The following is a 13235-nucleotide window of genomic DNA, read 5'->3' on the forward strand; positions in this document are numbered from 1 at the left end:
CAAACGAGAAGCTGCACTTTGAATGCCAAATGCCGTTTCAGGCTGACACCTGCGTTCCGCTGCCCGAGTTGCTTTTTGCTTTTTATGAATGAAAACCTGAGTCAGTGGCCGGAATGGCGTGGGTGGTCCTACGCCCCCGGCAAGTGGCCAAAATGCAAATGCACAAAAAGGCCAAAACTGCAGTGGGTAACGACAGCAACAACAATATGCCATCGACAACAACAGCAGCAGCAAAAGTGTTACACGACTTTACGAGCACATTCATTGACTGCAAATCAAAACGTGCGCCACGCCAACGCCAACGATATCGTTCACATCCACTTTTATACACTGGAAATAAAAGCTTAACTTTATGATGTATTTGTGTGTAGGCTTAGTTCACATGCTCGCAATTAAATGAAAAGTAGATTATTTGCTTTACAAACAAATATAGTAGGAAATTAAATATTTTATTAATATAAGCACTTAAAATTTGGTCTACTGTTTTTCCCTGTGCATTCGGCTCAAGTTCGAAAACGACGGCAAGTTGAACGCCAACGCCGATAGCAATTACCAGGTGACTGCTAACTGGCAAGGTTATGGTTCTCACAGAAACGCCGCGCAAATGCTTGGCATACCACACACACAAATACCTCTAGGCATTACGCATACGCACTGCATGCCAAGCCAAAAAGGTTTTTAATTTTTATTTCTGGGCGCATTACCGGGAACAGCACTTTTAAATTATTGAGTGTGAAGCATTTAACATTTCAGAACAGACCGTGTTGCATGGTACTATGGTTCTTATATGGTAAAAAAAGCAAAAGCAGGAAGACCTAGTTCTTAAAAAATTATCATTAAGTTGGATTGAATAGTAGATTGTATTCATTTAGTATTCTTTAAGTTTCTGTCGATTACTTTTTACCTCAATAAGCTTTTACCAGCAAGCGGAAATCTTTACAGAAATTTCACGTTTGGGGTATTTAAAAGTTTTTTTTATTATTCTCCATTTGTAAACACTGTTCTGCCGCCACCCCCTGGCCCGTTTGTTAAGCACACAGTTTAAAAATAATTGTTATTGGGACAGGTCCAACACCTCTGGAGTCCACCTCCGGAACGAGTGCCTGCCCCTGGATATGGGTCCTGCTGCGAATTCCTCCTGCTCCTGCAACCATTTTCGGTGCTAAATGTCGCACGCACATAAGCGAAATTATGTGAAGCATTTTTAACGACTGATATGCGCCGGGCGCGATATGGCAAACACACTGCACATGCCGTGGGCCCATAAAAAAATCCGACGCGAAATTGAAACTGCCGCCCAAGTTGGTCGCTTTACATGCCAGCCACCCAGCCAGCCATTTTGGCCCAAACGCATGGCCGATGTACGTGAGATTGGGCCGCCGTTAATTGGTAAAAATTGGGCAAAAGTCGCTCCACCTCGCAGCCCAAGTGCTTATGCGATAATGCGTAAATTTTAATGAAAACTTAAAAAACAAAAACAAAAGCATACTTCTTTCGGGTCGTAAAGTCGCATGAAGACGGCGATGAGCTTTGGTCCTTTGTGCAATGGCCTGGAAGTTGATTTAATGAAGATTTCACAGAATGAACCTCAAGGCGTGGGTTGCTGTCTGTCATGCTGTAGACAAATGTATAGTATATATTATTATTGAGATTTAGATATTGAAGTATATGCGTTTGGCACGTGTCCTGTCTGTCAGATCGTGTGGCTGGAATTTCAATGGTAAGTCTTTATGAGCACACATTTTGGGAGCCACTAAACTGTGAGTTATGGTGGCATACATTCGATAAGCTTAACCAAATTTAAAACAAAGCATACTGTGAAAAATCATTGAAATTGCCAAATATTAAGATTTGTTTTTTAATAACATCAAGAGTCGTTGGCCGTTGTATAGCCAAGCTAGACTTATGTCAGCATAAAAATATGTATTGCAATTTAATATAAGCTTTTCTGCTTCTGGTCAAGATAAAGTAGATAAATATTGTGATTTCCAGACATACAACCAATTTTATTTACAATTCATTTGGAGTTTCCTTAACAACAGGATCGAAATTATGCAGAAAGTCGTTAGCCACCTCCAAGACACCGAATCATGCTGGCCCCAATCATAAATCCCTGTCCAAGACCAAAGACCAACACTCATTTCCATATCGAACAATGCAGATGCAGTGGCAAATGTGCAACACAATGGTTTGTTACAACATGACCACACACAAGCCTTTTCGCGCCAATAAATGCCACAGCAAACACCCCGGGCCGTGTGCCTAATTATGCAACAATATGGCTCCACAGACGACTCTCTCCTTTATCCTTTTAAGGCAAATTAAGCACAATAGCCTGGCCAAAATAAGATAGCAACACAAGAAATTATGAGCAACAAGCGAACGCAACACGATAGCGAAATTATGAACGTGATTAATTCATAGACGGTGGCGCCTATGGCCATTGTTTTTGGCCACCAACTGCATTTGGCCCGGCTCGCGGAGGGATATGGAAGCACGATCCACGACAATAGCCACACATCCATATATCCATACAGTGGCCTGCAGTTGACATCCACGACCGATGTGGCCAAAAAGCTAAATATGATTATGTGCGCTCGATTTAATCTCAGTCGATTTTGCGCTGGCCAACTCGCCTCCTTCTCGCTGTTTTATTGATTTTTCTGAAAGTGTGTGCAGCGAGGCACATTAAAAATGAAGAGATTTTCCTTGAAAATGATGTCTGGGTATGGTTTTTGGCCACAACGACTTTGTGCTCAAAAATTGAAAATCCAAAATCGTAAAAAAACTGCAGCAAGAGCGTGAGTAAATCCCCCTGCCCACTTCATGCTCGCCCACCCCACGCACACACACATAATAATGAAAAAGGGGGGAAAAAAACTACACTCCAAGTAGTTGCCGGATTACAGTCGTTAGTACAGTGGCTTTAGTCTGATAAAGAGTCGGAAAGACGATGAAAAAATTGGCTACTTAATTTGGTAATAACAATAATTACGCCTGACTGAGTAAACGCTGACCAGCGGTCAATTTAATATTGAAAAGACAGGAGCCAAGTGGCTGTCCATTGAATTCCCTAACCAATCCAGTGGGTATTAACGGCTGGTAATGATCATTGCTTGGTTTTTGGAAAGAGCCAAAGGCCGTAAAAATCCAATTACCAAAACTTTCAAATTGTCTGTGCAGTGAACTGTTAAAAGCTTTTTAAAGAAGAGAAAGTTCTGCAGGTTATTTAGTAGGTGTATAAATCAGTAAGAAAACACACTATCAATAAAAAATTCTCATTATCTAACCCTAGATCGTAATGTTAAAAACGTATTCTTTAAAATTCAATTTAAATTTCATTACAACATTAATATTGTATTCATATTATATGATATATTCCACGCCCACCAAAGAGCACCCAATCTTCGGCTTATTAATTAAGTTCCTCGCAATTTTCAATTAAAACGTTTATAGATAATCAATTAATAATTTTCAAGCCGCTTTTCAAGTAACTGGTGGCTACTGGCCGGCTGACTCAGCCGCTCCACGCTCAATTAGGTGCAAAGACATCTCGGCTGGCTGAGCTCGAAGCGCAGTGGAGGATTTTCGCAGTTGATCATATTTATTGGCTTTGCGATTAGGCTCGTCGGACTTGCCGATCCGGCGTCTTGCCTCTGGCCTAATTGGGGGATTTAAACTTGAATATTGATGACGGTGTCGGATCGGATCGTATCGGATCGGTTCGGAGGAGAAAAAACACAACAATCCAAAATGCGATGCAATTGTGGCTGTGCTGGCCGTGTTGTTTGATATTTATCGTACTTAATTTTTCGATGTGTTTGCTGTCTTGGCTATTTTTGGAGAATTTCACGTACGAGACTCATAATTCGTGCGATAATTTACACAAAATTAGGCAACTGTCTAGCCGGCGAACCATTTAAAGCTATTGGAGCACTCAGATGCGTTTCCCACGCCAATTAGAATTAGTCGTCGGATCGAGCCGAGTTCAATTGAATTTCGAATGGACCTCGAAGTCTGTCAGATAATTGCAAGAGAAAATTGGAAAATTCAATTCACGCTCCGCAAATGGGCCGCAAAATGAAACATCACCTTTTATTCCACTTGTATTGCCTCTTTTATGACACAGCAGAGCTTCCGCTTATAATTTGTGTAAACAAAACTTTGACCATAAAACGTCCGAAGTGAAACTCATAAAACGAAAAGTGTCGGTGCGGTCAGATATAATTAATGTGAGGCAAGTTTATTCTTTTCTGGCGCTTAATCTTCCCCAAATCTCTGCCTCTGGAAGTTTTTGACTCCCACTCTTTGCCAAAGCAATTAAAACTCTAATTAGAATGTCATTAGACGGAGGCAAGTGCTAAATGGTCAGGTAGTAGGCAAGTATTGCAATAAATCTAAACTCAGCATCTTGATTAGAAAATATCAAAATAAGTGGTCAATTATAAATGCTTTGCGTAATAATTTTTGGTTAAATCTCGTTTCAATACAAAATTTCAGTGCAATATTTAGCTTCCATGATTTTACTCTCACTTTTTTTTCATTCAAAAATCCTTTCTGGTTTATCACTTTCGTGAAGTCAAAATTCAAAGTAAACCGCGATGACTACGCATTTCTACTACCCAAACAAGGAGCTGCAGGAGGAACTCATCTGCATATCGAAGGCGTTGGTGGCTCCTGGAAAAGGAATCCTGGCGGCCGATGAGTCCAGTGCTGTGATGGGCAAGCGGTTCCAACTGATCGGTGTGGAGAACACGGAGGAAAATCGCCGGTTATACCGCCAAATGCTATTCACGACCGATCCGAAGATAGCGGAGAATATATCCGGCGTGATATTCTACCATGAAACACTGCATCAGCGTACGGATGACGGACTGCCATTCGTGGAGGCCCTCAGAAAGAAGGGCATCCTGACGGGAATCAAGGTGGACAAGCACTTTTCACCACTCTTCGGCTCCGAGGATGAGTTCACCACACAGGGTCTGGATGATCTGGCCAATCGATGTGCCCAGTACAAGAAGGAGGGCTGCAGTTTTGCCAAGTGGAGGTGCATCCTGAAGATCACTAAGAATACTCCTTCGCCGCAGGCCATTTTGGAAAACGCAAATGTCATGGCCCGGTATGCAGCCATCTGCCAATCGCAGCGACTAGTACCCATCATTAGTCCCGAGGTCCTGGCTACCGGAGATCATGATTTGGATCGGTGTCAGAAGGTCAACGAAATTCTCCTGGCTGGAGTATACAAAGCTCTTAGTGATCACCACGTTTTCCTCGAGGGAACTCTTTTGCAACCCAGCATGGTGATGCCTGGATTGCAGAGCAACAAAAATCATCCGCCAGCGGATATTGGAGTGGCAACTGTTCTCGCCATTAGACGAAGTGTTCCTCCGGCCGTAATGGGTATGGATTCCTGTAATTAATCTATGGGGTTTCCCTCATCTATGCGTCCTTTTCTTCAGGAGTACTTTTTTGTGGTGGCGCTCAATCAGAGGAAGAGGCCACGGTTCATTTGAATGCAATTAACAATGTTCCGCTTTGTAAGCCATGGGCCATGACCTTTGCCTTTGATCGGGCTCTTCAAACATCGATATTGAGGACTTGGGGTGGCAAGAAGGAGCAGATCACCCATGCTCAAAATGAACTCATCAAGCGATGCAGGGTCAGTATAAATACCTAAGAATATATCCTCAAAACTCATGTTTCCTTTTACAATATTTTAGGCCAATGGTCTGGCAAGCATTGGAAAATATGTAATTGGCTCTGTGGAAAGTTCAGCGGCCACTGAAAGACTCATTCAAGAAGCCGTCGAATTCTAAGGAAAAATATCAGTTAAATAATCAAAATTAAACTTAATGGAACCACTTTCGATATTTGTAGAGTAACAATTAATTAGTTTGGACAATTTTAATTTTTGTGTTTGTCGCAACGTGGGACTAGTATTCTGGAATTCCTAGCGAGTAAAGTGCTCCTTGGTGACTTCTGGCCACCACTTGACCGCAGGCCGTTTATGTGATGCAAGCCAGTCGGGGCGAACAAGTCGAAATATGGTTAACAAGCCTGCAAAGAGCAACATGACTCTTGGAGCGAAGTGTCGGCTTAATCCGCGGAGATTACCAGACGACCGCGCGACACGCAGCTGCGTTCAGAGCTCCAGCTACGCAGCAGCTTAATTAACGCAGGCGCATGCCAAAAACCGAAACGTTGGCCGTGTGCAACGGCAACAAGAGCAACAGCAGCAGCAGCGGCAACAGCAGCAACATCAACAACAGCAGCAGCAACAACATCGGCAAGCCGGGGTTGAGTGTTTCGACTTAATCAGGCGGTTCCGAGCCGCTGAAGTCGGTGTCATGTTGTTGGCAAATTAGTCAGACTGCCACCAGGAATCATGGTAAGGTGAGAAGGGGGTTGCACGCAAATCGCAATAATTAAAATTAAAGCAGCCACTAACTTATAGCCTCGCCTTTCGCTGCAAAGTCAGCTCCTCCCAGTTGTCACGCGCAGTATTTTAAAACAAGCAACCAGCCGCCACATTGCCTTCCGAGTGTAAGGACTCAAATGTACTTGGGGAAAATAAGAGTTAATATAGAAATTCAATACAATTAAATAAAATATTTTAAGTTAACTTACAATATATTTTGGTTTGGTTTTAAATATTTTTTAACACATAGTACATTAAAAGTTGCTACATCCTTCCGCATGAAGTCCTTGGTTACCCAGTTCCTCTTTAAAGTTGTGTCGTTTCACCTGCAGATTGTAGCGTAGGTTTGCCGTTAATGCAATCGCCGTGTATCCCAGAGCCGCGGGATTGAATCCCCGTGATCCAACACCTTCACTCGCCCGCACTCGAATTTAATTCTGAGTCCCAATCAGGCCAACGCGTACGACATGTCATGTTAATTGGGCCCCGCATATACGTATACAGCTGTTAGTGTATTCGGCGGTTGTGCATATGTGTAAATTGCCATTATGCTCATGTTTGCTTAATATGTGGCACACAACACCCACCGAGTTCCGCTCGATTCCAGGCTATAAAGCGGCGGCTATATAGCCATAGCCACTCGACTATAGCGACGGCAGCACGCGACGCGTCAAGCCAATTAAAGCCAAATTATGGCAGCGCTTTTTTAATCACATGCATCGCTCTTCGCCGCTCAGTCGCTCACAATCAGTTGCTCGGTTTGGCCGCCTATTCAATCACTCATTCATTCTCTCATTCACTTACTCAATCAGCGGTTTCAATTTGCCGCTGAAGATTTATGGGCGTGCCAGGCGCTAAAGTGGCATGGGAAATACTGCTGCCACTTAGCAAATTGCGAACTACTTTTTACGAAGGATGGGCTTCACTATATAAATCACTATATTTGTAAAGCTTTTTAAAAGAAATTAAAATTGATTGTAAAGTTATTTTTTAAGATTTTAATATTTCATTTTCTTTCCATGCATATAAAGTGTTAGGTACTCATTAGCATACAAATGTAGAATATTTTTTTCACTAGCACTGTACACTTTAATACACGACAGCCATGATCGCAACTGCAAAATGTTGCTCATTGCCGGCGGCACGCGTTTGTTAGAGACTTCCACAGTCGCCAAAGATCAAAGGCAAATAGCCGACCGGCATCGAACCCGATTTGAGTTGGTCTTTAACGAGATTTCCACTTGCCAACCGCCAACCGCTGTTGGCCATAAACGAGTGTGCGGGTCTGGGAAGTGGGAGTGGGCCCAGGCGGCCTTTGCCAGCCTGGCGGCGGCATAATTAGAAAAATCCAAACCAAGCCAGGCCAAGCCAAACTAAGTCGACGGGGCTGTGGCGCCAAAGTTTAATTCACAACTCCGGACGGACCGGGCACAAATCACTCAGCTGTCAAACGCTTGTTTTGATTAATTTGGTGTTAATAACGCAGACCGCACAAATCCTGTACCGTTCGGCAATTAATGTGGCCGGGTATTTCCTTCGCTTTGCTGGCCAGGCCGAAATCGAATCCAAAATTGGTCATGGAGCGTGAAAAACGAACGCTTTGACTGAGGATGCGACTTGTGTTAATTGAAAGTTTCGACCTGGCCATATAAAGTGAGGAAGCCAAAAGTCTCCCTCGTCCAACTTCGATTTCGATTTGGTTGTCTGCTGATAGCCAAAATGTTGCCAACTCGCCCGGCCATAAATGGAGGCACACGCGTCGACTTGGCAGATGGCAGGACGAATGGCCAGAATACCTACCCGGTTGTGCTGTTGTTGTTGGAGGTGGTGCTGCTGGCCAGCTAAAAAGCCAAGCATCCACAAAAGCGGGACAGTTTCGCTTTTGGTTTCGCTTTCCATGTGCGCCACATCATCAGGCCAAAAGTAAGAGGTGTTTAAAATGCTAATTTTGGTCATGCCACCAACAGAATCACGTACAGTTGTCTCCATTTCTCACATGACTTAATGACGCCTGTTTTGGTCTGGCCAAAGTTCAATCTGGCTAGTAAAATTGGTAAGGCTCCACTGGTCGGGACATCAGTTTGGAAATTTGTTGTTCTCATGAAAATACAAAAATGCATTGATATTTAACCAAACACTGAGCTATATAAATATATTGTTCCTTAAATATTTATTAATCGGTGATGATTATTACCAGTAAAGAAACTCCCCCATATTAAAGATTAAGTTTTCTGTTCCTTTCGCTTACCTAACCATCTGACCAGCGCTTTCACTGCCATCATGATTATAAAGCAGGAGATCAACATTAAAGTGACCCACTGGCTCCGTCGTATGCAAATGATTCGCCTTGCTTCTCGGCCTCCACATCCCTTCCTGCTGGAGGCTGTGGGCCATCAACGCGCTTGTTCAGCTGTCACCATATGCAGCTTCCTGGCCAGGACAGGCCGAAACGCTACTGACGTCGCCGCCCCCGGGCACTGAATCGAAATTTGCTATGCCAAAATGTCAAAATGTCAATTCGAAAACGTTTAGCTGTGGAAAAAAAAGTGAATAAAGAGGGAAACGCAGCAGCGCTGCCAAATGTTGGCTAAGTAAACTTTTTGGCCATTGAATGGACGGTCAGTTCGCCAGCGTTTATAAATATATATACGTATATATACGGCATATGCGACATACACGACATATACAAAGGCGTGTCGCTGGCAGTGGCTCAAGAGCTGGTCAGGTGTAGGCTCGTTTGTCTGTCACTCGTTACATTTGGTTACCTTTCCTTTATGCAAATGCAGGTGACTTTTCGTATTGCATAAAGTTAATGCTAGACTTTTAGCTGAGTATCTTTTTTTGAGACTTCAGGAGTCTCATTTCTTGGCGGGTTCTGTCAATGCCCCACAAGATGCCTCACAACTTGTGTCGTCTGCTTGACAATCGTACGACATTTCTGACAAATACTGCCGACACAAAACTCTTTTTATTTCGGCTGACGGACAGGCTTTCAGACATGCATAGGCAAAGCATGTTGACAGGCCAACAGGCCAAAACTAAAAATAATACTTTAAAAAAAGTAAATCTTTTTGTTGCAAATTTTATGCAATTTTTCAGAGGTATTGTATGTGCCTGGTCGTTGAAAGAAACAAAAATAAATTATACACCCAAGCTATTTCGACAAATTCAATGAGAAAAATCTGCAATTTAAATAATGTTTACTGGCTTTTTGAAATGAATCCTATACAGAAAACCATCTTGGACAGTTGTTGCATCATTCAGTCGGTCCCGAGATAACCGCAAAATATGTGGGTGTGTCCAAGCATGGCTACAACAATTTATTTGCTTTAATTATAGTATTATAGTATAGGAAAAGTGCTAGGAGAAACTATAAAGCTTTTGGCCTAATTCTGAATATTCTCTTTTTTTATTTAATGATGTTTTACATCTTTTATAATAATTTTTTCCTGCCCGAAATAAAACAACTCAATAAAACACAAATAGCTGCCGGCAAATTCATAAAATTTACCAAAATTAAAACATAAATAAAATACAAGGAAACACGTTCGCAAATGCTGGCAGATACCTGTGTATGTATATATATTTTAGTATGTGTATATATAGGGGGCACAGCAAATGAATTCAATTTCGAATGAAAAATGGCGGCAGTGATGAAGATGGCGACGTCGCAGGCATCGCAAAATGCGTGCCTGCGTGAAAAGTGGGTGGAAAAATAAGAAAATGGATAGGGAAAAGTGGTGGAGGAAAAAGAAAGGCGCGGGGGAAGGAACAAACTTTATTAACATTTTTCGCATGTACGTGCAGCGTTTGTGGCAAGAACGTCGCGACGCGCCGCGTATTTCGCGCTCTTTAATGAAGTTTCATAAATTGTGAAAATCGAACGTTAATCAAATAAGGAGCGGAGAGCCATGTGCAAAAGGTGGTGCCTTAAATGGCCGACAAACTACAGACGTGGCCAAAGGAATCTGTCAATAAATCAATTAGTGTAATATAAATCAAGTGACAAACGGAAAGCACAAAACACAAAAGGCCGCTGGAGGGCGCTGCGGTGATGATACCATCTTCTGTAATATGATAGTTGTGGTCTTAATTAATTGCAACAAATTTAATGTCTGACATGTTGGTCGGGGGGAGACAACCGAAATAGAAAATATAGCATTAAAAGTGGCCCAGAGCCACAATTAGCCAAATGACAAAGCCGACACGATTGCTCTGGCTCATAACTCATGACATTTTGCGGTTTCTGCCGTCGGTGTGGTTTTTCAATTGCCAGTTGATGGCTACAATTACAATTACCCTGTTCCCCTTCGTCCTCCAGCTCTGACTCCTTTTAATGCTAACAAAATAGTCGCTTCCTTGCAAACTTCCGGTATTACGCTGCTTTTGCAGGCCAACCTCTGGGCGTATGCGAAATGCCCATCAAAGCTTATAAGACCACGATAAAAAATAGTTATTCTACCTGTTCACAACACTTAGAAAAGTTAGTTGGGAAATAAAGAGATAAATCAATTTGGAAATATAGGTATAATAATCTGAATATTAAGAACTAAGAAAAGTATTAATATTCATTTATTTTAAAACAAAAAATATGTATTTATAAAATAAAATATTTGTGCTAAATCGCTTTTGAGCAGTGTTCATATCTCCTGGGTCTGACTACTTCTGAAATTATTTTCAAGACTCCTATCGAAAGCAGGCCAAAACCAAATCTTCTGGTCCGTGGCAAACAATTTTGACATTTGACTAATGCGGGACATTAGTTCTGCCAAAAATTTCTTAATTTAGCGTTAACGCTGCTCCGAACATTTCCTGGAAGGTGAAATGAAAGGTGGGTGAAACGACTTGGCTGGGACCTGCATGCCAAAATTTATTTTGGCCACAAGCCCGTGCTCCGAAGTTTCCCGGAGCTTTATCTGCTAAAAATTTGTCACAGCAAATAAAAAGTTTTGCCTTTCGCCTTGCCACTCGTTTTTTTTTTTTTTAGTTATACGATTTTCTTATTTGTTTTTTAGTCCGTCGAGCAAGAAATAAAGATAAAAACTTAAGCTAAAATAAGTTTCTATAAAAGTGTGCGAAAAAAAGGGGGAAACGAAAAGAGAGCCAAAAGCCAGCGATGAAGAAATTTGAAGTGCAGCAAGCTGCAGCAATAATAAAATAACAGAAAAGCAATTAAAAGCCAGCTGCTGGTGATTTGCCGGATTAGGGTCCAACTGGACCAAAGGAAAAGGCTACTTTGTCTCGCTGGAGACCATGATAACCTTAAAAAGGGTTGGAGGGCAGGGTTCATATGCACATTTCTAGCGCAGCTCAACGTGGGACCATTACAGAATTATGTAATTGCCCGGACAATGTCTGAAAATGGGATGGACTGGTTGCAGCTTTAGAGGTTTAAACGTAACAAAAATAATGACTCAAAGATAAGCACGATAATACTTGTAACTCATTCACAGCAGAGAAGGGATAATAGCATTGAATCGCACATACAAATGGTCTGCTTATTGGGATTCTATTAAATAAATATAGATTAACTTCTAAAATGGCGACCCTTTAGGATTATCCAAGGGGAACTTAAAATTAAAGTGGAGGAGTTCTGCGCTGGCGATTAAGTTCCTGTCATTGGCCAAGTTGATGACAGACAGATATTTTCCGCCAACTAAGTTCAGGTGCTGGAAAGTGCTGCGCTTCAATATTCATCCGGCGAATATTTGCGTCGCGTAGTTGGCAAATTTTACCGCTGCGCTTATTCGTCTGGCTGTTCTTGTTGGCTAACAAAACTTTGGCCCACAAAACCGCACACTCGTACGTATGCACTCACACAAACGCAAACGTATGCCCGAATTTACGCCCACAAAAACACACTGAGCCACATGCATTGACATCGCTTTTGCATTCATGGAGCATATGTTCCAACTCCCGATTTAGTTTTCGTTTTGCGGTTTGAAGTTTCACATTAAAAGCATTTCAGGCAGATAAATAGAGCATAAGGGGGAGTGGGACAAAGACGGCGCAGAGCGAGGGAGACGGCAGATAATTCCCAGCCTCCCCGAAATTTTGTGTCCCCTTGTCACTGATAAAGTTTTTGTTTTTGCCCTGCTGCTGGAATTATATTATAATTTCAACTATGAGTACTACTCATGCAAATAACTCAAATTAAAGTTTTTATGCCTATGGGGCTCACACACACAAGGACAGACCGGAAACCGCCATCTTGTTTTTAGTTTTTGGATAAAAGTTGAGAGCACGCACAAGACTAGCAGACAAACAAGGCCGAAAGGGTTACAAAAATACTTGGTTATAACCGGGTACAACACTGTCCAACAAAATGCTTTTTTTATGACTAAGAATTAAAAAATAAGCATTTTCTCAATCTATTAATAATCAATTACACCTAATAGACAAAATTAGGCAGAAATTAACCATTCGCCTACTGATTCAACAACTCAGTCAACGTAATCCCTTATGTCAGAAAACATTCAAACTAAATAACAAAAGTAATTTTCTAATTTACAACAAATATGTCGTTTACCACACAGATTATTTTACACGCGAATTAAGCCGTGTAAACAGCGAATTAGCAAATATGTTGATAAGCAAACGATTTTAATAACTGATTAAAAGTAATAGTAAACAGATAAATTGAATGGAATTTCCTAGCGATTTAGGTATTTTAGCGGATTATTAAATTTGAAAAGTGAAACGATTTACAAGTGATGTATTTCAATGTTAGCAACTCATTAGCATAGTGTTGCAGTAATTACAGAAGTCTGCGTAGTCATTTTCACTTCATACGCCGAACAATTACGACGGGTTGACG

At 41.7% G+C, this 13235-nt stretch overlaps 1 protein-coding gene across 3 annotated transcripts; it reads left to right on the forward strand.

Moving 5' to 3' along the window:
* Nucleotides 1-4482: 4482 nt before the first annotated feature.
* On the forward strand, nt 4483-6599 carry LOC6617043 (fructose-bisphosphate aldolase). Of its 3 annotated transcripts, none has more exons than XR_004362164.1 (4): nt 4483-5400; nt 5460-5659; nt 5721-6393; nt 6455-6599. XR_004362164.1 is itself a non-coding variant. In XM_002041335.2 (3 exons), exons 1-3 carry the CDS (start codon nt 4602-4604, stop codon nt 5814-5816), a joined length of 1095 nt encoding a protein of 364 aa, XP_002041371.1. In that variant the 5' UTR covers nt 4483-4601; the 3' UTR covers nt 5817-6599. The 3 variants fall into 3 exon arrangements, 1 of the variants encoding a protein (XP_002041371.1); XR_004362165.1 differs by having other exon boundaries at nt 5721-6388; XM_002041335.2 differs by having other exon boundaries at nt 5721-6599.
* Nucleotides 6600-13235: the final 6636 nt, after the last annotated feature.

The sequence above is a fragment of the Drosophila sechellia genome, chromosome 3R, assembly GCF_004382195.2.
Source record: "Drosophila sechellia strain sech25 chromosome 3R, ASM438219v1, whole genome shotgun sequence".
In the NCBI taxonomy this organism is placed as follows: Eukaryota; Metazoa; Arthropoda; class Insecta; order Diptera; family Drosophilidae; genus Drosophila; species Drosophila sechellia.